This window comes from Geosmithia morbida (genome assembly GCF_012550715.1).
Source record: "Geosmithia morbida isolate 1262 chromosome Unknown scaffold_4, whole genome shotgun sequence".
Classification (NCBI taxonomy): domain Eukaryota; kingdom Fungi; phylum Ascomycota; class Sordariomycetes; order Hypocreales; family Bionectriaceae; genus Geosmithia; species Geosmithia morbida.
Genome location: NW_023336191.1, coordinates 373245 through 394901, shown reverse-complemented (window position 1 = coordinate 394901; position 21657 = coordinate 373245). Strand labels below are relative to the sequence as shown.

Below are 21657 nucleotides of genomic sequence, written 5' to 3'. Positions count from 1 at the left end.
CTACATCAGACTACTACGTCCTCCAATCTCCATGCTGCCCTGCCCGTCCTTCAGCTGCCCGCTTCGCCCTACGACGAACTCGTGGTAGATCCTGCGGAGCCTTGTGAGCTCGTCACGACTGATGCTCGCCCTAGTCGAGCTGAGAGCCCTCTCGATGTGCTCGGGGCGCACGACCACCTCTTTGCTGTCGACCGCTCCCTTGTTACCGCCGCCGACGTCAGGGTTGGTGGGTTCCCTGGCCCTGCGACGGGCTAGCTTCATGCCTTCGAGTTTGGATATGATGGCTGCCCTTTCCACGGCCGAGGCAGCCTTGCTCTTGGGTGCCACAAGGTCGGTAGCTGTGTTGGCCCCATAGTGGAATTGTACGAAATTGGACGACGACGACGCCGGTCTCCCAGAAGCGGCGGTCGAACGTTTCGTGGTATTGTTGTTGGCAGCGGCTGGCGTCTTGTTGTCAATGGCGTCATGTATGGCCTCGAGCTGTGAGTTGGACACGAGAGCCTGGATGTCCGCGCCGGAGTAGCCCTCTGTGCGCTGAGCCACGTCGGCAAGCACATCGCCGACGTCGCCGTCCAGCCTGACCTTCTGAAGAAGAGCCTGGAGGATATCAAGCCTGTCCTCCGCTGAGGGCAAGTCGCATAGCAGAGACTTGTCAAGACGACCGGGACGCAGAAGCGCAGGGTCAATGAGGTCAGGGCGTGAAGTGGCTGCCAGCACATAGACACCCGAGAGACCCTCGGCACCGTCCATCTGCGTGAGGAGCTGGTTGACCACGCGGTCCGTCACACCTGTCGAATCGTGGCCTCGCTTGGGAGCGATCGAGTCGAACTCGTCAAAGAAGAGAACGCACGGCTTGGCCGCCTGCGCCCGGTCAAATAGGTCACGCACGCTCTTCTCCGACGCACCGATGTACTTGTTGAGGATCTCGGGACCCTTGACGCTTATGAAGTTGAGCCCGCACTCGCCCGCCACGGCGCTCGCAAGGAGCGTCTTTCCGCAGCCGGGATAGCCGTAGAGTAGGAGACCGGATCGTAGTCGTAGAGGGCACTGCGCGAAGATGGGGGCGTACTTGGTCGGGTACTGCAGTGTCTCGAGGAGCACCTTGCGCGTCTCCTTCAGACCTCCGATGGACTTGAACGTCGTCGTCGAGCTCTGCAGTGACACGTTGCGCAGGGAAGCCGGCGTGAAGCCCTGGAGCGCCTTGTCAAAGTCGGCTCGTCCCAGGGGCACTGGACGGTCGCTCGAGTCGGCTCGGTCAGAGTCAAGCGAGCGAATGATGGCCTCATTCCTGGCCCGCGACACATACACAGCCAAGTCGCCCGGCATGTAGCCGTCTGTGGTCCCTGCAATGTCGAGAAAATCGACATCATCCTCCAGGAGAAAACCTCCATTCTTCTTCCTGGGTGAAGCATCGAAGCTGGCTTCGCTGCCACCCATCCAAGCGCCGCTGTTAGCACCCGCACCGCTGCTACCATCGGCCGTGGTTGGACGGCTGCCTTCGCTGGTACCGGGGCGGTAGAAGTATGCGTCATCATCAACTGCCCGGGCAGCGTCCTTCATGACAATCGACTCCATGATCCGGCGCCGCACCTCTTTATCAGGTGCTGCGAGCTCGATAAAGTCCCGTACCACATGTCCGCCAACGACGACGTTGTTGAGAGAATCCTTGCCCTCCGCCGTTCCAAGGAGCACAACGCCCTTCTCGGCTGTGCAGTACTGCCTCACTACGGAGCAGATTGTCTCACTGACCTGCCGGCTCCTCCCATTGTCATTGCCGACCTGCAACTCCGTCTCCACCGGGCACAGCTTATCCATGTCGTCGAGGACGACAATGGCCTTGCCACCTAATCTGGCGCCCCAGCTTGCAGACATGAAAATATGGTTTAGCGTGTCTTTGATAGTCGATATTCGAGTTTCGTCCGTCACCAGCTTGCGGCAAGGGAAGTAGACAGTATAGAATAGTCCGTCCTCCCGCAGCCTCTGCGCGACGTACTTGGCCACAGACGTTTTTCCAGACCCCATGCCACCCGTAAGGAGCAGGGATGACATGTGTGAGAGTTGCTTCTGGACGCTGCTCAAGAGTGAGTCGATGCCCACAAGAATGGAGTCGTGTGACGGCTGCAGGTCGTGTAGTTCCGTATCCGTTTTGATAGAGGGCGGCCTCGGCACAGGTTGCTGGAATTCTATGGGGGTTTTGCTGTCAAGGCCGAGCAGCCAGTGGACTGTGTCTTTGCTCACGTCCTGCGTGGAAAAGTCTGATCCGTAGACGAACTTGACGAGGCCGCCCTCCCAGCCGGTGGGTGCTTCCAACCCATCAAAGACGCCAAGAATAGCACCATCCGTGAGTGGGCCCTGAAGCAAGCCTGGAGCTGCGGCGGACGACCCCGAGTAGATATTCTTGAGTTGCTTGACAGACTCTTCTTTCTCCGCCTTGGATTCGCCCCCGAACTTGAGGCCGCCCTGGCCCTGCAACGTCGCGGCGAAGGGATACACCATTATTTGCTGCACCTGCGCTGTGGTGAGCTGTTGGGGGGCGGGCTGAATCTTGACGACACCTCCAACCAAGCCTGAGCATCCGACAGCTGCGCAGAGCGCCGAGGACAGTGCTATCGTCTGGCCGTTGGGCGGTTCCTCCCACGGTCTCAGATGTGCCACAATCTTGGATGACGTCGGCGTGGCAGCAGCAGCAGCTTCGTCCTCAGGTTGCGCCTTTTGCAGGCCGGCAGGCCTCATGATATCCACAACAACATAGTTGACGTCCTTGAGAGCACCCGAGCGTACGATGTCACTATCAATCCACACACTCGTGTCTTGCACAGGAGCATCCACATCGAACCACTCAGCCAATACGGAGCGGTCCACTCCGCGGAAAAACAAGGCAGGCTTGCTCTCTTCCCGAGCCCCCCTCCTTCGAACAGTGCTACCGCCGCTACGACGTGACTTGGAGGTGCTAGCGACGCTGCGGTGATCACCCATGCCTTCGTGGCTCTTGGCTCGTACCTTTGGCGCCACGATGACTTCCGCATTGGGAGACAGCTTGACAAAGGGAACGTCAGCCGCTGGCGCAGGGTCGAGCGACACCACCTTGATGTTTGCTGTTGATGTCGGCGACAAGTGGAGTGTAAGTGTGTGCGGGGGTATCGGTATTCCGTCCGAGGCGTGTGTTGGGTTCGGTAGCGCGCGCACCTGCGATTGCAAGTTAAGCTCGAGGAATGTCGCGTGGAGTTCGATAATCTCCCAGTCTTCTGGAGTCAAGGGCTCGATGTTGATGGTGTGCGCCAAGGGCGGGTCGACGTGGACAGTAGCCATGACCCGCTGACCGTCGAGCAGACCCAGCGATACCGCCAATGTCGCGTCCATCTCAACCAGCGGAGAATCCTGATCCCGTGACGAGCCCCTTGCTCCATTGATCCCATCCCGTCCCACAGGCGCGGCGGCTTTTCGTTTGCTCGGCATGCCGGTCCATCCTACAAAGACGGAGCGTTGCTGGGACCCAGCTTGCGCGCCGCCAGTGGCCCGGAAGCTGAGCTCGACAACGACATTCTGCGCAGGCTATGTATAGGAAGCATCAAGTCAGCACTTGAGCACCCATGGGGGAAAAGAAGTGGAACGGACGTATGCATACCGTGTTGACGTTGACTAGCAGAGACACTAGATTCGGCGGGAGGTTGACAAGACAGTTCTTGAGGTGTACGAGCGACACCTCAGCCGCAGTGGACTGCGCGTTCTTCCTTGGTGCCATGAAGCGAAATTGCGTCTTGCATTTGACTGCATGGATAGGATTCAGAGAAAGTCTGCCTGTCAAGCAACGCAAAAACACAAGAGGCAATGTTGTTCGTCACAAGCCCCCCAGAACTTAATCAGGACCGAAGCCGATTGGAATCCTATTCCCCAGTTTTGGTGTCCCCTCCAGAACCGAGGTTTTTGGTACCTACGTAAGCTACACGTGCTGATTTACGTATCAAGCGGCAAGCCACACACCACCCAACCGGCTCCCCCACAATCCGAGATTGAGCCACACGGTACTTCGGTTTATGTACTTATGCACGTTAAATGGATTTCTCTGTGGCTCAGGTGAGAACGCGACGCGAAAAGACGCGCGCTTTCCGTGATCCACCCTTCGTCCTCCTCCACACCCCCCTGCAACGGGATGGCGGCTCCCAGCCCACGAATTTGCGCCCGGCATCGTTTTTGCCATCAACCGTCCATAAACCCCGTCCCATACTTCCTTCCCCTCCACGCCCCTTCTCCTCCATGGGCATCATCCATCCACCTTTCGCTGGACCATCGAACTCAGCAGCGACGACTTCACTGATAATAAGGCACCAAAATGGCGCTTCGCGAGTTCAAGGCGCCCGTGAACTACGAGTCGCAGCAGAGTATGTTGCTTTGACTACGTGATCCTCTGCTTTGCGACAACGCTGACATCTTTACTTCGTTGTTTTCAGATGCGCTCGAGAGTTTTTTGAAAAATTACAAGACATCCCCCGAGCAGACTATCACCACAGCGCTTGGGGATGTCACCATCAACGAGGATGAGCTCAGCGACGAGTACGATTTTATGGACGATGACGAGCAGGTTACCGGCCGCCACCAGCAGCAGAGGCAGCAGAAGCGCGTGCCTGAGCACAAGTATTTGGTTCAGCTACAAAAGCTGGCCAACCGCCAGACGCACGAGATTACCATTGAGCTGGATGACTTGGTTTCCGTATGCACTGCACACCTACACCGCAACACTAACCAGTATTGTGCTGACACTCTTGCAGTGGGAGAAAGATCAGGATGACGGCTTGCGGCTTGTCGACTCAATTGAGATGAACACGAAGCACTATGTTGAGATTATGTCGAGAGCTGTCGACAAGGCTATGCCGCAGCCGGATTCAGACGTCACGTAAGCAACATGTTTGCCCCCCCCCCCCCCCCTTCACGGCTTTCCCTGACCGCTTCTTGAAAGCACAGGTTCAAGGACGATGTTCTCGATATCCTCAACGCGCGACGACTGGAGCGGAATCGGCAGTGGTCCGAGGAGCAGGAAGACGACCCTTCCGCCGAAACCGATCAGTTCCCCGCAGAGCTCACTCGCCGCTACACCCTCCTTTTCAAGCCCCGCACCGGCTCTATCGATGCGCCTGCGAAGACCCTGGCCGTTCGGCAGGTTCGTGGTGACCACCTCGGGCACCTCATCACCATGCGTGCTATTGCCACGCGTGTGTCAGATGTCAAGCCCGTCGTCCAGGTCAATGCATACTCGTGCGACCGCTGCGGCTGCGAAATCTTCCAGCCGGTCACGGACAAGCAATTCGGCCCCTTGACGGCCTGCCCCTCTGCCGATTGCGCAACAAACCAGGCTCGTGGACAGCTGACCCACTCAGTCAGAGCGTCCAAATTCTTGCCCTTCCAGGAGATCAAGGTCCAGGAGCTGGCCGAACAGGTCCCTATCGGCCAGATCCCCCGAAGCATGACTGTCCTCTGCTATGGCAGCATAGTCCGCCAGATCAACCCGGGCGACGTTGTCGACATCTCGGGCATCTTCCTCCCGACCCCGTACACCGGCTTCAAGGCTATGAAGGCCGGCTTGCTGACCGACACCTACCTCGAGGCTCACCACATTGTGCAGCACAAGAAGGCATACAGTGAAATGATCGTCGATTCCAGGCTAGTACGCAGAATTGAGCAGTACCGCCAATCTGGACAGGTGTATGAGATGCTTGCCAAGTCGATTGCCCCCGAAATCTTTGGTCACTTGGACGTCAAGAAGGCCCTCCTGCTTCTCCTTATTGGCGGTGTCAATAAGGAGGTCAAGGACGGTATGAAGATCCGTGGTGATATCAACATCTGTATGATGGGTGATCCCGGTGTGGCCAAGTCCCAGCTTCTCAAGTACATCTCCAAGGTGGCACCTCGTGGAGTCTACACGTCTGGCCGTGGTAGCAGTGGTGTCGGTCTCACGGCTGCCGTCATGCGTGACCCCGTCACCGACGAGATGGTCCTTGAGGGCGGTGCTCTCGTCCTGGCAGATAACGGCATCTGCTGCATCGATGAATTCGACAAGATGGACGACAATGATCGTACCGCCATTCACGAAGTCATGGAGCAGCAGACCATCTCCATCTCCAAAGCTGGCATCTCGACGACGCTCAACGCCCGCACGTCGATCCTGGCTGCCGCCAACCCCATCTACGGACGATACAACCCGCGCATCTCGCCGGTGGAGAATATCAACCTCCCCGCGGCACTCCTGTCTCGTTTTGATATTCTCTTCCTTCTCCTCGACACGCCTACCCGCGAGACCGATGAGCAGCTGGCCAAGCACGTCGCCTATGTGCACATGAACAACCGCCACCCTGAGACTGTCACCTTTTCCCCCCACGAGGTGAGGTCTTACATCGCCCAGGCTCGTACCTACCGCCCCGTCGTGCCTGAGTCCGTGTCCGAGTATATGATCAAGACATACGTCCGCATGAGGGAGCAGCAGCAGCGTGCGGAGAAGAAGGGCAAGCAGTTCACCCACACGACACCGCGTACGCTCCTCGGTGTTGTGCGTCTATCTCAGGCCCTGGCACGTCTCCGTTTCAGCAACGAGGTAGTGCAGGACGATGTCGACGAAGCGCTTCGTCTTATCGAGGCTAGCATCGAGAGCCTCAACGCTGACCTGGGAACGGGAGGTCGCCGTCTCAACGCCAGCAGCAGGATCTACAACCTCGTCAAGGGCCTGTCCGACTCGGGTGCCTGCAGGGCCGAGGATGCTGCCGGCGACGACGATGGCCTCGGCGTGGAGCTGAGCATGCGCAAGGTCAAGGAGCGTGTCATTGCCAAAGGATTCACCGAGGACCAGTGGCTCACCGCGCTGGAAGAGTACACCACTCTGGACGTAAGTTTACAGGCTCTCCAACTGCACAACAACCGTGCCACTAACAATCTATGCAGGTGTGGCAAACAGCTGGAAACGGATCAAGGTTGGTGTTTGTTACGGCTGATAATGATGACGGAGAGGACGACATGGATTTCTAAGGGAGGTGATTGCTGGATTTGGCCATTGTTATTTGATGATATTCAATGGGATGGCGTTTATAGGTCTATGACAGAAAAGGCGTACAGCTCAACCAGTTTTTTTTCTATCCATCTCCGTCCAAGCAATGGACGAAGGATGCATACCCATGATTTTTCAGCAGAAACGATATCATTTCTGTCTATATATGGTTTAACAAAAAAAAGGGTTACAAAAGTTTGACTTGTTTTTTTTTCTGAGTACAGATGACAATATATGATACAAGATGGGGAGGATGAGTCTACACTGGGGGGTTATGCTTTTCTTTTTGTCTTGTCAGACTCGTACAGTCAGGAGAGATGCCCTCTCCATCTCGCCGACGAGGCCGTGACCTCCGAGGGCCCACTTCTCCCAGACGGTGCGTTGGTCGATGCGGGCACGCAGCAGGCCGCTGGCACCCCAGTACTCCATGAGGGCGCGGGCGTCCTCCTTTGTGACGCCGTCGAGGCGGAGGACGGTGGAGTTCTTGAGGGAGTCGTAGACGCGGTCGTCGTAGCCCTTCTTGTAGGGCTCGGGGAGGGGCACTTCGCGGCCGGCCTGGCCGGCCTCGAGCTGAGACAGGACGAGCTCCTGCGAGGGGTGGCGATGGGCGTTGTTGCCAGAGGTGGCGGCAATGACGGCGCCGCCGTTGGGCATGGCCGTCTTGCCTGACAGGGCGTCGACGAAGGCGCCCACCAGGGTCAGGTCGTGGGCGTGGACGCGGTTGAAGGACGGGTCGCGGTACTCAGTCACCTTGCTGATGTGGGACAGGCCGTCGAGCGTCAGGAGAACGGGTGGGCGACCGGGAAGCGTCAGCTCGGTCCAAAGGGCGCTGAAGGTGGGCCACGCCCAGTCGGCTTCCTTGGCGCTCAGGATCAGCTCCGACAGCGTGCCGCCCGCCTGCTTCTGGTTCGTCGTGCTCGTCCAATCCTTCTCCTGGCGGAGCTTGTCCAGCTGCTCCCTATTGGCGTTGTAGATGCTCGTCAGGAGCTTGAGCGTGTATGTCGGCTGGGCGAACTGCATCGGCTCGCCGGAGTCGGCGATGGGGGAGTACTCGGTGTTGCCGTTGGTGAGGTCCTGACCTGGAAAGGGGGAAGTGAGTAGAAGAAGTTAGTTTCGATTTTTTTATACACAACAGAAGCGCAAAGGGTGATGTAATGATAGGAGGTGGAGAAAAGGGAGACGTACCCTCGGGAATGTTGATGACAACCCAGTCATTCAGGAGACCGTACGTCATGGCCTGGAGAAGAGCAATGCTCTTACCCGAAAGCTTCGCACCTGTGAGCACCAGACGCTGGGCCTTCTTATCGGCAGCCGAGGCCTGCAGGCGGCTCACGAGGTCGACGACCTCGCTGCGCAGGAGTACGTGGGGCCTGCGGAACAAGGACCAGGCCTGGGTGGGCTTGAAGGCCTCGAGCGTTCGCAGCCTGTCCTGGATATGGTCGGGCACGGCGAACATCTTGCCGGCGTTGGCGGGGTCAGTCATGGTGCCGGCCTCGAGCGTACCGAGCCCGGCCACCTCGAGCGCGTTGTTGTTGCTGAGCTGGATGCGCTTCCGCGACGCCTTGCGCTCGCCCGGGTTGGGCTTCTTGGCCGACGACGCCGCCTTGATCTGGTTGTTCTTCTTGGGGACCTGCACCTTCTTTGCAGGCGCGTTCTTGCTGTCCTTGGCCAGGAGGCCCATCGTCGTCGAGAAGGGGGCTGCTGCCGCTGCCGCCCCTGCTGCCGCTGCCGTCACCATCATCGGTGGTATTGCTGTCGTGCCGCCCATGTGTTGCTGCACCCGTCGAGCCATGGTGCTGGGCCGCACCAGCGACCGCATTGATGAGGTTCCCGGTGCCATGGCTTGAATTGTCTTTTTCTTTCCGGGGACGTTGAGACTTCGCTTCTTTTTGTTTTTTTCCCCACGTTTATTGTCGTCTATCGCCGCATTGGGAGCAGGAAGGTGCGTCCCTGGCAAGGAAAATCTCAAGCTAGTACCTGGGTGATTATGTAACGGTACCAACAGCCCCGGAAAAAATCCAGACCCGGGCACGCTGACAGCAGTATTATATTATAAGCTATCTAAGGTTGCTTATCGATTATCATAAGAGAAAAAAATGGCGGCAGAAAAGGAAAAAAATATATATAATTTTTTACGTCTAAATACTACTGGTACTGCTCCATACATCTTAAACATAACACATTCACCAAATAACAAAACATACACACACAAACACACGCACACATACGCACACATACGCACATACACGCACTTACAATGGAGGCCATTGAAACCAAGGCCAAGCTGCCCGTGGCAGTCGACAAGCCCACGCCCTACACCTTCGACCTGGGCAACCTGGTAGCCGAGGACGCCAACCCGGCCGTCATCGACCCCTCCGCGCCGGAGCAGTCCCTGGCCGAGATCGCCCGCGACGGCGCCCAGGCCCTGATCAACCAGCTGCTGACGGCGTGCCCTCTGGCAACGACCAAGGACGGGGTTCTCATCTCCCTCCCGGAGCCCACGACCCGCATCCCCCGCGAGAAGCCGGTGCCCGAGGCCAAGCCGCCCACCAAGTGGGAGAGGTTCGCGGCCAAGAAGGGCATCAAGCCCAAGACGCGCGAGCAGCGCCGCAACCTCGCCTTCGACGACCAGTCGGGCGAGTGGAAGCGCAAGTGGGGCTACGGCGGCCTCAACAAGAAGGGCCAGGACGACCCCATCGTCGAGATCGACATGAAGGCCGAGAGGGAGCGCAAGGCGGGCACCTCGGTCCACCGCGACTCCAGAAGGGAGCGCAAGGAAAACCTCAGGCGCAACGAGAGGAAGATGAAGAAGAATGCCAGGCAGGCCATGGATGGGAAGAAATAGACGAAACGACGGGGGAAAATATGTTGACTTTCGGGTTTGGGGGGGGGTTCCTTTTCGGGAGGATTGTTTTTTCCCTACAATAAGAAAAGCATCGGTCATGGCGTTTTTTTCTCTTGTTCTCTAGCTCTTCTTTTCTTCTTCCTTTTCCTTTCCTATCTTACTTTCTTCTTTCAAATGACGGTCTACATGAAGTAGGGAATGATATACAATGTATTCTGAATTCTGTCAAATAGCACCAATGATTCTATATCACGCAAGTGCAAACATATTGTAAGAATCCCTTCTTTTTTTTCAACCCGTCTGAATCAAAAGGAAAATGAATATTACTACTCGCCTCCTTTCCAGTTAGACCCCTCCATCATATCAAAATGCAATACGCCCGGCTTTTTTTTTCTTTGCAAACCCTGCAAATGCAACAAATATGGCCGAATCGAATACAAGATAGGAAAAAGAGAAAGATTCGCATACCAGGAAAAACAGAGCTTGCCATTGATTTGTCTCGTATTCGAAAACATGGAGAAAAGTTTAGAGATAAATGATGTGAATGCCCCCTTCCAAAAGACATGAAAGCACAAGACTGAGGCGAAAACGCAAAGATAAAAAAAAATAAGAATAATGAAAGAGGGAAAATAAAGACAGAAACTAAATGGTAGGCTCTCAAAGAAAGGAAGGGTATAAGGCCGGACAACAAGGAAAGACAAGAGGCTGTGTTTGTTATCGGAATGATGAGGCGATGCAAGCATCGAGTGTCAAGAGGAGGTTTGGTGCCCCCGCATTCGAGGGCGGTGGATGATATCATCCGAGGGGGTGACGAAGTCGCAAAAGGAGAGGGTGAGTGGAACGATAAGCAATGCGCGGAGAATGGGTGTCGTGAGAGGCATTATGTCGTGAACTCGGCAGTAACGCTCAAGAGGCTGTTTCAGCAAAGCAAGAAATTACTCGAGAAAACAACGTGTTCTACAGTAGGGGTATATGTTTCTTCTCTTCCAGTGAGCGTGCGAGTTCGGTGATAAAGATATATATGTCGGCGATGGGTGATTGCATTGCGGTTTGCTCGTTCCCCCGGGTCGAGAATGTTTGATAATGGTGGTCGAGAAAGGACGCTCTAGAATCCGAGAGGCGACAACGGTTCGATGGGTGACAGTCGTCGAAGGGCGGCCGTCTTGGTCAGTTTCGGGGTGGTCGTAATTTCTCGGTCGCTAGAAATCGGTCAGTCAGGGCTCCGGGGAACTGGTGATGAGGTCAAGCCTCGTCGGGGATGGAGTACTGACCTGTTCAGCGATGCTTGTGTCTTCGGCGTCTTCCAAGCGCTTGCCCCCGTACTGCGGTCGCTCGAAGTCGAGTTCTTGCTGCTGACGCTGCTTTCGGCGTCATCGTCGCCGTCGGACGGTGGTGTCTTGGGGGGTCTCTGCTGCTGTCTCTGCTCCGGTGGCTTCTGTTCGTTGAAGGTGGGCTCCTGTACTGCGGCCAGGCCCAGGCCTGGGGGTGGTGGCTGGTCGAGAAGGGCGTACTCCTCCTCAATGAAGGCGCTCTCATTCTTGCAGCCCTTCCAGCAGTCTCTCCAGTCGCAGACCAGGAACTTGAAGCAGAAGACATCAATCTTCATGCACGGCTGAAAGCAGATGCACAGGTTCCTAAAGTCCATCTTGTTCTTGTCTGAGTGGGCTAGAAGTAGACTCAGGTGGCACGTGATTGCGAATAAGAGGTAGTACTGGAAAGGGGAGAGGTTAGACAGCTCGTCGATGAGCATCTGGGGCACCTCCTCGGAACCGGCGCACTCCCGAGAGATGCGCTCCTGGGCCGCCTTGGGGAACAGCTCGTCCGGCAGCTCACGCAGCCAGGCCTTGAGCATGGATCCGATGATGTTGATGTCGTATAGGTCGTCCTGCTCAAACAGGTCCACGTCAAGATCTGCAAGTAGATGAATTCGCGTCAGTTGCTGCACACTCCACGCACCAGAGTCGGCAGGGCCCAGAGCCCCGAGCAGGCTCATCTCACCTTCGTCAAACCTCCGCTGCCACTTCTTAATCTGTGGGCCACTTCCCGGCACACGGTAGAGGCCTTCGATCTCGCAACCTTTGTAGTTGAGATAGTCGATAGCCCTCCAGGGGAACGAGGGCATCCAGAACTCCGTCTTGTCTCTCGAATCCTCCAGGCGCTTCGAGATGCGTGTCTTGCGGGCCTGCTCGGCGAGGGGCAGGTTGAGCACCTTGATGACATAGTGCTCGTCGTCTAACGACTCGCGGTCGGATGCGTGAGCGCTGCGGAGGCCCCTACCGAAGAAGCGGCTGCCAATCATTCCTGCCGCCTTGGTCGACGAGCTCCTAAGGCCACTGAGAAAGCTTCCATTCTCTCTCGACACGGGCGGGAGGTTGGGGGTCTTGTTTTCCCGAGCGTCCTTGTCGCGGTGATGGTGATGGTGCTGATGGCGGTTACTGCTGTTTTCGCGGCTGCTGGACGAAGTGCCTTCCCTGCTGTTGGTGCTGTCGGCGTTGTTGGCGTTTTTGGGTGCGCGGTCCTCGGATTTGTTGCGCTGCGAGGACGAATCCATCATATCTCGGAATGAGCGCTCATTGGCGGCTGATGCGGTCTTCAAGGCGGGTGAGCTGGCGTCCTTCATGGGTTGCAGTGCGGTCGGTTGAGGGGCGAGGCCTGGCATCGGATCGCGCAGCTCGGTTGGGCTGCTAATCTCCCTATCACGCACCGACTTGTTTCTTGCAAGGAGCCCAAACGACTTTGGCTTGTTCTTTCTGCTGAGGGGGGCCAGGCTGGTATTGTTGGATTCGCGATCACCGGTAGACAGAAGGGACAGTTCGGATCGTGATGACCTGAGCCTCAGGGGGTTCGAAGACTTGACGGGCGTCGGGGCAGCGTCGATCTGGTTGGGATTGCCTGTAGACGGAGGGTGGAAGGGAGGAAGGAAGAGAGGATCAGCATACGAGGCAGAGTGATTTCGAAATCCGACAGGTGGCACCAATCCGAAGCAGCGTGTTTGAAGGGGTTGTGGGGAAAGGGGGCGACGAAATGACAATGCGCATTGTTTCCAATGTGGTAAACGTACCTTGGATTTGCGCTCTGAGCGGGACCAAGGGTTCCGATTGCTTGTGAGAATGGCCCGTCAACTGATTGGAGGTCTTTGATGGTTTGCTGAAATGGAAGCGTCCGGTCCTAGGTCTGCTGGCGTCTGGCTGAGACGAGGACGCAGGGACAGGCTCGTAACGGGTCGACACGGTCGTGGTCTCGAACTGGGCGGAGAGTTGTTGCTGCTGCTGCTGCTGCTGCTGCGGCTGCTGCTGCTGCGGCTGTTGCTGGTCGGCAAAGGAGTGAGAAGACGAGGATTCGCCGCCTGGGCGTGCCGTCTGAGGACGTCTGTTTTGGGAAGAGAACTTGGAGGTAAAGGGAGATGAGCGGGGGACCGTTGCAGATACGGGCGATCTGGAGGAGTCTGCGGCGGATAGAGAAGTTGCTGCAGAAGCCATGTTTTCAGGGCCGGTGCTGCTGCTGTTGTCGCCGCTACGCACGGCTGCCGTAGGAGAAGTGGCTGAGGCCTGCAACGTGAGCGGCTGGGGAGCCGGCTTCTTGCGTCCCATCGTCTGAGACCGGTGTAATAATGATGTTCGTACTTGCAAAAACAATAAATTTAATAGAGGGTTCGCCCGCCACCCGTGGGATAAAGTATATATAGTATATAGAGATATATTGTATATATATCAGGGCCTGGAACCGTGTCAGGGAATGCCCCGGATGGAAGAAACCGAAAAGGGAGGCGTGGTTGAGAAACAGAATGCGTTTGCGTGTGTGGTTGGGGGGGACCACAGATTGATCGGTGGGGACCAAGGAGAGCAGTGAGTGTGAGAAGGAGGGGGGGGGGGGGAGGCCGGGGATAATAATAGTGCTAAAAAAAGTTGAAAATAGCGCCAAGGCACAGAATTGTACGAGTATGTCGTAGTAGAGACAGTGTCTGCCGCAGGAACTGTAGCAGAGATAGGACGAGAGGGCAAATGATACTCGCTATCGATATTCGCAATTATCCGTTCAACCTGGCCGACGCACTCCAAGGTCCGTCCAAGGTCCGGTCACTCTGATGTGGTGGGAAATTAATCTCTTCGGCATTCCCTCACGACGCTATCAGTGTTTGGAGGAGGGTTAGTCTGTCTTGTAGAGAGATTGAGCCTTGGGTTAAGGGGCGCAAAGGAAGAGACAGAGGGAAAGACACGCACACACACACACACACACAGAAAGAGAGAGAGAGAGAGAGAGGGTATATGTGGGGGGGTGGGAAGCTAGAGGGGACAAAGAAGAGGAGGAGAAGAAGAAAGAAGAACAGATGCAAGCTAGGGACTGCAATACGAGCCACTCTCTTCGTGAGGCTTGTACGAGTATAGGCGTTCGTCGTTAGTGTGGTGGTGCCTGCTTTGCCGGATCTCTGATGCTAATCTCATGGGATGTTGAACAAGTGTGTACAGGGAGTACCGAGTACGAGTTAATAATACGGAGCAAAAAAAAAAAAAAGAAGGGACTCGTGAGGGAGAGAGAAGACAAGAATGGGTGACAGGAGGGAGGGGCTCTCACATTGCTAGCGTCGGATCGGCAAACAGAGAAGAGCAGATACGGAAGCATGGAGGGTCAGTCCAGTCCAGTCCAGTCCAGTCCAGTCCGGTCCGGTATTACTACGCAGAGGATTAATTACGGAGTAATACTACTAAATAGAGAGCGGTATTAATTGCTGGGGAGGAGCCCGAGGGGAACGTTGAAAGGAACATGGAAATGATGGAATTGAGGAGTTCTGGGGGAGGGGGGGGGGGGCCCACGAGTATGAAGCACAGGAATGACAATGACGCAGAAATCATCAGGAATAAGAGACAACAGCCATGATGCCTGCTGGTGGCCACGACAATGTCACAATGGTCTTCTGCACGCTGTGTAATCTGTACATGCGTCGTGATAGTATTACATGTAGTAGAGGTATTGGCGATGATACGAGTTTAGGAAATCTCCCCTGTCAAAATCGTACACCGCAACATCGGCCAGCAAACCGTCAAGTTGGAGGACGCGCGAGGTGCAGCTACCATCACTCCGTGCTCTATCACTCCTTGCTCCAGTTCTAATACCACTCTTGAACGCCACCTCACTCGCAGACCACGTACATATATCACTGCTCATAGAGCCCCTCAGCCCCTACCTACCATGATCACGGAGACTTTTCAACGCTACGGGGAATTTTCAAGTTGCTACTAGCATAAAGCATCTTCAAACTCTTTTTTGCCCCCCTCTCTCCTTCCATACATATGATGGTACGTGCAAGGGCCTCAGTTTGCCATACGAGTAGCCCGTAGTAGTCGCTAGTTGGCCGAATCATGGCTAGCATCGAGCTAATATCACGCTCCGCTGCCATCATGACTTGCCATCACCCCACCGCTCTCACTATCTCAGAGGAATAATAATAATACTAGGTGCCGATAATCAAACCCTGCACGGGGTCTGTGAAAATTACATGCTAGCAGTACAGATTACATGTGGTACTATTGCAGCACTGCTGATGATATCACTTGTATGCTAGCGCTAGAGTCTAGCAGACACTCATACACTACAAGTACGAATGCCTTCTCCCGCGCACTTCTCGTACCCGTACACTTCAGTCACTCTCACTACGAGTATTACTCCGTATATGTGATATACCGTTCCTCTGCGCCGTTCTGAAACGAGCAACGGCGCCAGGGGCAGAGTCGTGGGTCTAGCCAATGGCGCCCGCCCGCACCTGTCCCATTACGGATCCCCCACCATCCCCCAATCAGGGAGGCCCTGAGGAAAACCCCGAGGGGTCCTGATGAGGCGACCTAGAGTTTGAGGGTGCCGGCGTGTACGAGCGTCGAGCATGCGTGCAGCATTTTGCCATCCACGCATGTGTACGTGTGCGCACACGGTCGTGCCGACGCTCATGTTGGCAGTAGCAAGTCTATCGGTGTTGTTGACCCCTTCTGCCTGTCCGGCCCATCTGCTCCTGGCTGAAGGATCCGTTGGAGATTTGGTGAGAAAACATAGGTAGGGAGAACCCCGAAAGTCCGGCACAAGCCCGCCCGTCGTCATACCTCGAGGCTGAGACTTCACTCCTGTGGCCCGTGATCACTCATGGTCCATCGAAAACGACGGCTACTCAGTGAATGCTGGTAATATATGTTGGCAGTAGGCCAATATAAAAAAGTGTACGTACTCCTGCTATTCACCTACAGGTTGACAGCTAGTAATATCGCTACTAATATACATCTAAGTGCTAGTCGTACTAATCTGTACAGAGTACGGGAGTGATTCTGCTGCAGGTGATAATAACCCGTCTGCTCTACCCGTATCACGCTGTATTGCTACTTACTACTACCCCCTGAACTAGCACATAATACTCGTCATCGCCGTCGGTTCCGACATGACGTCGCCACCCGACAAACCTGCCGCAGACTTACAATACACCATACTCGTACAGTGACCTGGCGGTAAAAATCAAGATATTACACCAAAACAGTGGATTTCATAGAGTTACAAGGCAAGGGTGGAACATACTCGTATCCCTTTATCACTTGTTTTATTTTCCATCGACTGTGCACACCACTTACAGATTTTCATGACCGACAGAACAGGCAGACACTTCTAGCATTAAACACGTGCTCCATCCACGCACACGACGAAGACAATGTATCTGTAGTAAGTACGGAGTAGTAATATTATATGTAACACTCCCTAGAAGAGGTTCAATGACAGGGCGCCAAACCCCAACCCCAACCCGAAGGGCACGTAATGGTTACATAAGCAAATTACAGGCCTGGGTCCTCCTATTACCTGCCTTGTCAGTGCGCGTTCATCAACCCCTCCTCTAAACTGTGCGGACCCCTCCAACGCGCTTCGTCAGTCATGGCCCAGTCTGCTACCCAACAGCTCGAGCTCGTGGCCGATGCACATGTAAGATATGTGCAGGGTCTGGACACCAGAAGGGATCAGCTAGAATACTGGCTGACCGAGCACCTGCGCCTGAACGGCGTGTACTGGGGATTGACGGCCCTCCACCTGCTACGGCGACCCGACGCTCTTCCCCGGGAAGAGACGATTGACTTTGTTCTGTCGTGCCAGCATGATAATGGAGGCTTCGGTGCTGCCCCGGGCCACGACGCCCACATGCTGTCCACAGTAAGTGCTGTGCAGATACTCGCCATGGTTGACGGCTTTGGCGACCTCGAGGCGAGGGGTAAGGGCAAGGCCCTGGTTGGCAAGTGTACGAGATCCCATGGAAAAAAAAACTGCGCGCGCTGCTTGTCCCCCATCTAATGCGGTTGATATGAGGAACTTCAGTCATTGCCGACCTTCAGAACCGCGAGACCGGTATTTTTTACGGCGATGAATGGGGCGAGGACGACACTCGCTTCCTCTATGGAGCTCTGAACGCACTCTCACTACTTGGCCTCCTATCTATAGCCGACGTCGACAAGGCTGTCCAATACATTGCCTCATGTGCCAATTCTGACGGCGGATACGGCAACCGGCCCGGTGCAGAGTCTCATTCGGGCCAGATCTTCACATGCGTTGCCACCTTTGCTATCGCTGGCCGCCTCGATCTCGTCAACGTAGAAAAGTTGGGCCAGTGGTTGAGCGAGAGGCAGCTTCCGTGTGGCGGCCTCAACGGCCGGCCCGAGAAACGGGAGGACGTCTGCTACAGCTGGTGGGTTCTGAGTAGCCTGGTCATCATCGGCCGAGATCACTGGATCGACCGCGATGGCTTGATTCGCTTCATCCTCCAGTGTCAAGATCCTGAAAGGGGTGGCATTTCGGACAGGCCGGAAAACACGGTAGATGTGTGGCACACCTGCTTTGGCATTGCTGGTCTGAGCCTCCTCGGGTACCCAGGGCTGGACAGTGTAGACCCTGTCTACTGCATGCCCAAGGAGGTTGTCCAACGCTATGTCAACTGAACCCATTCTCTCGACCTGGACCTGGCCCATCATGCTTGGAATCAGCACCCCCTGGGCTGCGACCAAAAGGGCCGCCCTCTCGCAATCTAATAACCCGCTCAACAATATGCGCTGTGTTAGCCGGGATACAAGGCGAGAGGAGATCAAGACGCGGCACAGCTTAACTCTGGGGTATTGCCGCTTCCCTATGGCTTTTTCCCCTCCAAACAGCCCGCACATGTACAGTCATTCCCGCATGACAGTACCAGGGTTAGGCGCACCGGCGAGCCTCCCTTCCTGGTAAAATGGATACTTGTCTGATGGTGTTTCGTAGTGGACGATGCCAATGGCCGGATTTCCCTTTTCATCTCGGGCACACGGGCTCGGACACAGTAGCTACCTACCAATACCTGCTTCAGTTGGCCATGGCAATAACGTGATGTGGCCTCGGCATAATGGAAATCAAACAATACAAATGCATCCTCGTCTCCTTGTGATATGTCTCCAGTGTCCTTTATACACAAAAGACCAAAATACATAGGCTATAACGTGTATGGTGCACCAGAGATCCAGCATGGCTGCCCACGAAGACGAAGTCAACAACCTAGTTTCGAAGAGAATAAAGATGTGAGAGGACAGACAAGAAACAGGCATATTGGCAGTGCAATGACCCGAGGTTTGCCCCGAGAGCTTGGGAGGAAGGCACGCTGGGTTCCATGGAGAAAGTGTCCGGGCAGGTAGTCTGGGGGGGCCTTCCCTAAGCTGTGAAGGAGCCAAGGCTTAGGGCTCCTAGAGAAGTCCTTTCCTCTCAAGTCCTCTGTGAGGCTTGTGCTTCCCTCCTCCTTCCATCTCATCCTCTGACCCTTCTCTCCTCAAGGCTCCCTCGAATTTCCACTCCGGCCGTCCTTAGGGGTTCCTCGTGAGGGTGGCTTGAGGCATGGAGGCTCGATCAATCCATCTCACCACTCGTTATCTTCAAAATCTCCAGAAGTGACGGCCGGCTTCCTTCTTGGAGAAGAAGACAGTCTGCTGTGATCCTTGGATCAGACAGTCCTGCTTATTCCTAGGTAATATACTTGACCACACGTTCGTCCTGCCCGTTGCCTTCTTGCCTTTCCGCCTTTCCTGCAGCACAAGCCTCCTGATCACTCTTTCCTTCACCTCGGTCAGATATTCTACTCGAGCTTCTTTCCTTTTACCCCAACGGCCCTTCAGCTTGTCTCTGTGATAATCTGCTCTGCACCTCGCCTTTTCGTCTCTACCAGACTGCTCTTGTGCCATACGCCGCTTCTTTGCTACCTCTCCCCGTCGTGCTTCATAACACGGAAAGACTCTGCCTGCTCTCGCTCCCTCGATGCTTTCATCACTCGTGTTTCTTTTCTTCAGGTGAAGAATAAACTTGGTTACTGCTCGGCCGCTCTCCACCAAACCGCCTATACAAGTCACATTGCCTACCCACGGCCATCAACACACTTTCCTCTTCCGCGCACCAGATAGCTGACATCCTGCTCAGAAGATGGCTTTCATGCCACTTTTTGGGAATACAGCCAGTATACCTGACGCCGTCCCCAGGCAAATACCGCTCTCTTGTAGTGTCTGCCCGGACACGCCTCAATTCTCCGATGTTTCGCACCTCCTCACCCACATCGCATCCAAGGGTCATCTGCACCATGAGACTCAAACGAAGCTCAAAGCCCGGGGTGATCCCATAGCATTCATGAATCTCCAAGAATACGAGGGGTGGTACAAAGAGCATGACATTGAGTCACTGCTCATCGGCAGGATGAAATCCAAGCAGATAAAAACGCCAAGGGGAGGCAAACGGTCACGGGTCTCTTCAGGATCTACCACTGAGGTGTGCTTCCCATTGTTCTCCAATATTCCCGTTCACAAGGGTTAGGGGAATATCTGACTCTAGTAATAATAGACAAAAAGGGTGCGCGGACGAACGGGAAACAGCACCTCCGCGAAGCCAGGCTCAGACGACTATCTCCCTGACGTTCCCCCCTTCCGAGGTTCCATAGTTTCGGAGAACAATTCGGACATTGTGGAAGAGTCCCTTGCATCAAACGACTCTATGGCTCTGAAGGGTCAGGTATGGCCTGGCATGGGGAAATTAGACCTCGCAACCGATGATGTGAGGCGAACCCGGAACCAACGAAAGCCAAAATGGGTCGTTGAGAAAATGAGGAAGGCCTCTGAGAGAATAGAGCCAAACCAGGTCATCATGAGCCCTCAGCTGGTTGTTGAGCGCGTTAAGTGTGTATACGATGAGGAGTTATCCGTATCTGAAGAAGACCAGGTTAGTATACGATTCTTCACGTTTATAGCTTTACTGAAACTGACAGCACAGTAGTCTCCTAGGAAGAGCGCCCGGCAGAAGCGCAAGAAGCCACAGCCCCTGGCTGAAATCTCCGGCAATGTTCCTCGCGAGACAAAGGAGAAAAGACCGAAAGGTCGTTCCTGGTCAACAGTCAAATCTGAGAAGAAGGACACTCGGAGAGGACAGGAGCAAAAGGCACCCTCGAAGACGCCCCGGTCAGCAAACAGCGATCTCCGCGGCGGTGAACAAGAAGACGGCAAGTAACGAGGGAATGTTCAAGAAAGTACCAAAAATGTTGACATTACCTAGGATATCTTGAAAACGGAGGTTTTGCGGGGAGTGTCGACGATAGCGACAAAAAGTGAGCTGCTTCATACGGTCGTCAGTCTACTTGCATGATACGATTGCTGACAGTCGCTCTAGGTATCCTACCTACACACTGAACCCAATATCCCATTCAGCTCTGTCTACGCCTACCCATGTGTCCGACGGGATACCTCTTGGGACTCTCCCGGAAAGAGATGAGCCCGGAAGCCTCGCAGTACCCTCGTTTTTCGGGCATAGCAGCAATTCTTCGCTAGGTAAGCTTCGGTTAACAAATCTTCCCTCCAAATTCACTTGTTGGTTCTAACTCTTTATATAGGTCCATATCCGGAGATCGATACAGGCTATGAGATTGACGATGCCAATTTTTTCCCACACAGCATCCAGCCTGACGCATCGGGATTCATCCCCACCGAGGACGTTGAACATGTTCACTACCAACCACCTGTCAGCCACCAAGCACCCCCAAGGCGAAACGAATACACCCGTGAGATCAACGAAGTCTCCCTGGGGGAGTTGAACTCGAGCCTTTTCTTCGACCTGGCTAATACGAGCAGCAATCCGCTTCTTTCCCATGGCAGGTCTTGGTCCAACTCCTACAACCCGGCAGCGTATCATCAACCAGTTTCGCCTCCAGGAATCTCCCAGGCTAATAGAAGCTTTGACTGCGGCTTCCCCATGATATATGATGCACAGCCAAGAGACCGTCCATTGTATAAAGTCAAGACGGAACCCAAGGCATGCAGCACTGCGGAGAGACACACAACATTGGGGGAAAGGAGCCCCAACTTCAGCTCACATTCCTTCTGGCCTCCGCAGCACTGCGAGAATAACCCTGCATCTCACAAAGACCCAAACCCAGAGACTTTCGCTCTGTAGTGTAGCTCGCCATGCCCTGGAAAGATCGAGACTAAACCGCGGACCATAGTTGGGCACATATCACAGCCAACACCACTCGTATACTCGACTCACGGCTATAGAAAGGCACATCAATCACCGGTGTGTTTTTATTTTTCGTCCAACTTTTTTCTTCTTCCTTGGAATTTCACAGTGATGGAGCAAATGGCACAGAGTGAGTACCACATGTCTTTGATCTCAAACTACTACTGACATGCGAAAACTGCTTTTGAGTTTCGCATATTTGCAAGTCTTCCGGGGTGGTATTGATTATCAATGCCGTTTTCCCGCCGTCTCGACTACTATT

At 54.9% G+C, this 21657-nt stretch overlaps 7 protein-coding genes across 7 annotated transcripts; 4 read left to right on the top strand and 3 right to left on the bottom strand.

Annotated features, from left to right (window-relative positions):
- Positions 1-3742, bottom strand: GMORB2_5609 (peroxin-1; the record flags this gene model as incomplete). The annotated part of the gene is made up of 2 exons (XM_035467579.1): positions 1-3552; positions 3626-3742. The coding sequence occupies 2 exons, from the start codon at positions 3740-3742 to the stop codon at positions 1-3; spliced, it is 3669 nt and encodes a 1222-aa protein (XP_035322545.1).
- Positions 3743-4330: 588 nt separating this feature from the next.
- GMORB2_5608 (mini-chromosome maintenance complex protein 7) lies at positions 4331-7011 on the top strand (the record flags this gene model as incomplete). The annotated part of the gene is made up of 5 exons (XM_035467578.1): positions 4331-4379; positions 4449-4708; positions 4767-4891; positions 4960-6871; positions 6928-7011. The coding sequence occupies 5 exons, from the start codon at positions 4331-4333 to the stop codon at positions 7009-7011; spliced, it is 2430 nt and encodes an 809-aa protein (XP_035322544.1).
- A 313-nt stretch (positions 7012-7324) lies between these two features.
- Positions 7325-8768, bottom strand: GMORB2_5607 (small subunit ribosomal protein S29; the record flags this gene model as incomplete). Its single annotated transcript, XM_035467577.1, has 2 exons — positions 7325-8109; positions 8216-8768. 2 exons carry the CDS (start codon positions 8766-8768, stop codon positions 7325-7327), a joined length of 1338 nt encoding a protein of 445 aa, XP_035322543.1.
- A 52-nt stretch (positions 8769-8820) lies between these two features.
- GMORB2_5606 (regulator of ribosome biosynthesis) lies at positions 8821-9875 on the top strand (the record flags this gene model as incomplete). Its single annotated transcript, XM_035467576.1, has 2 exons — positions 8821-8863; positions 9373-9875. 2 exons carry the CDS (start codon positions 8821-8823, stop codon positions 9873-9875), a joined length of 546 nt encoding a protein of 181 aa, XP_035322542.1.
- A 1105-nt stretch (positions 9876-10980) lies between these two features.
- On the bottom strand, positions 10981-13465 carry GMORB2_5605 (RhoGAP; the record flags this gene model as incomplete). Its single annotated transcript, XM_035467575.1, has 3 exons — positions 10981-11074; positions 11147-12767; positions 12937-13465. 3 exons carry the CDS (start codon positions 13463-13465, stop codon positions 10981-10983), a joined length of 2244 nt encoding a protein of 747 aa, XP_035322541.1.
- Positions 13466-16775: 3310 nt separating this feature from the next.
- On the top strand, positions 16776-17827 carry GMORB2_5604 (geranylgeranyl transferase type-2 subunit beta; the record flags this gene model as incomplete). Its single annotated transcript, XM_035467574.1, has 2 exons — positions 16776-17133; positions 17211-17827. The coding sequence occupies 2 exons, from the start codon at positions 16776-16778 to the stop codon at positions 17825-17827; spliced, it is 975 nt and encodes a 324-aa protein (XP_035322540.1).
- Positions 17828-19523: 1696 nt separating this feature from the next.
- GMORB2_5603 (uncharacterized protein) lies at positions 19524-21332 on the top strand (the record flags this gene model as incomplete). Its single annotated transcript, XM_035467573.1, has 5 exons — positions 19524-19549; positions 19742-20108; positions 20163-20389; positions 20553-20710; positions 20773-21332. 5 exons carry the CDS (start codon positions 19524-19526, stop codon positions 21330-21332), a joined length of 1338 nt encoding a protein of 445 aa, XP_035322539.1.
- Positions 21333-21657: the final 325 nt, after the last annotated feature.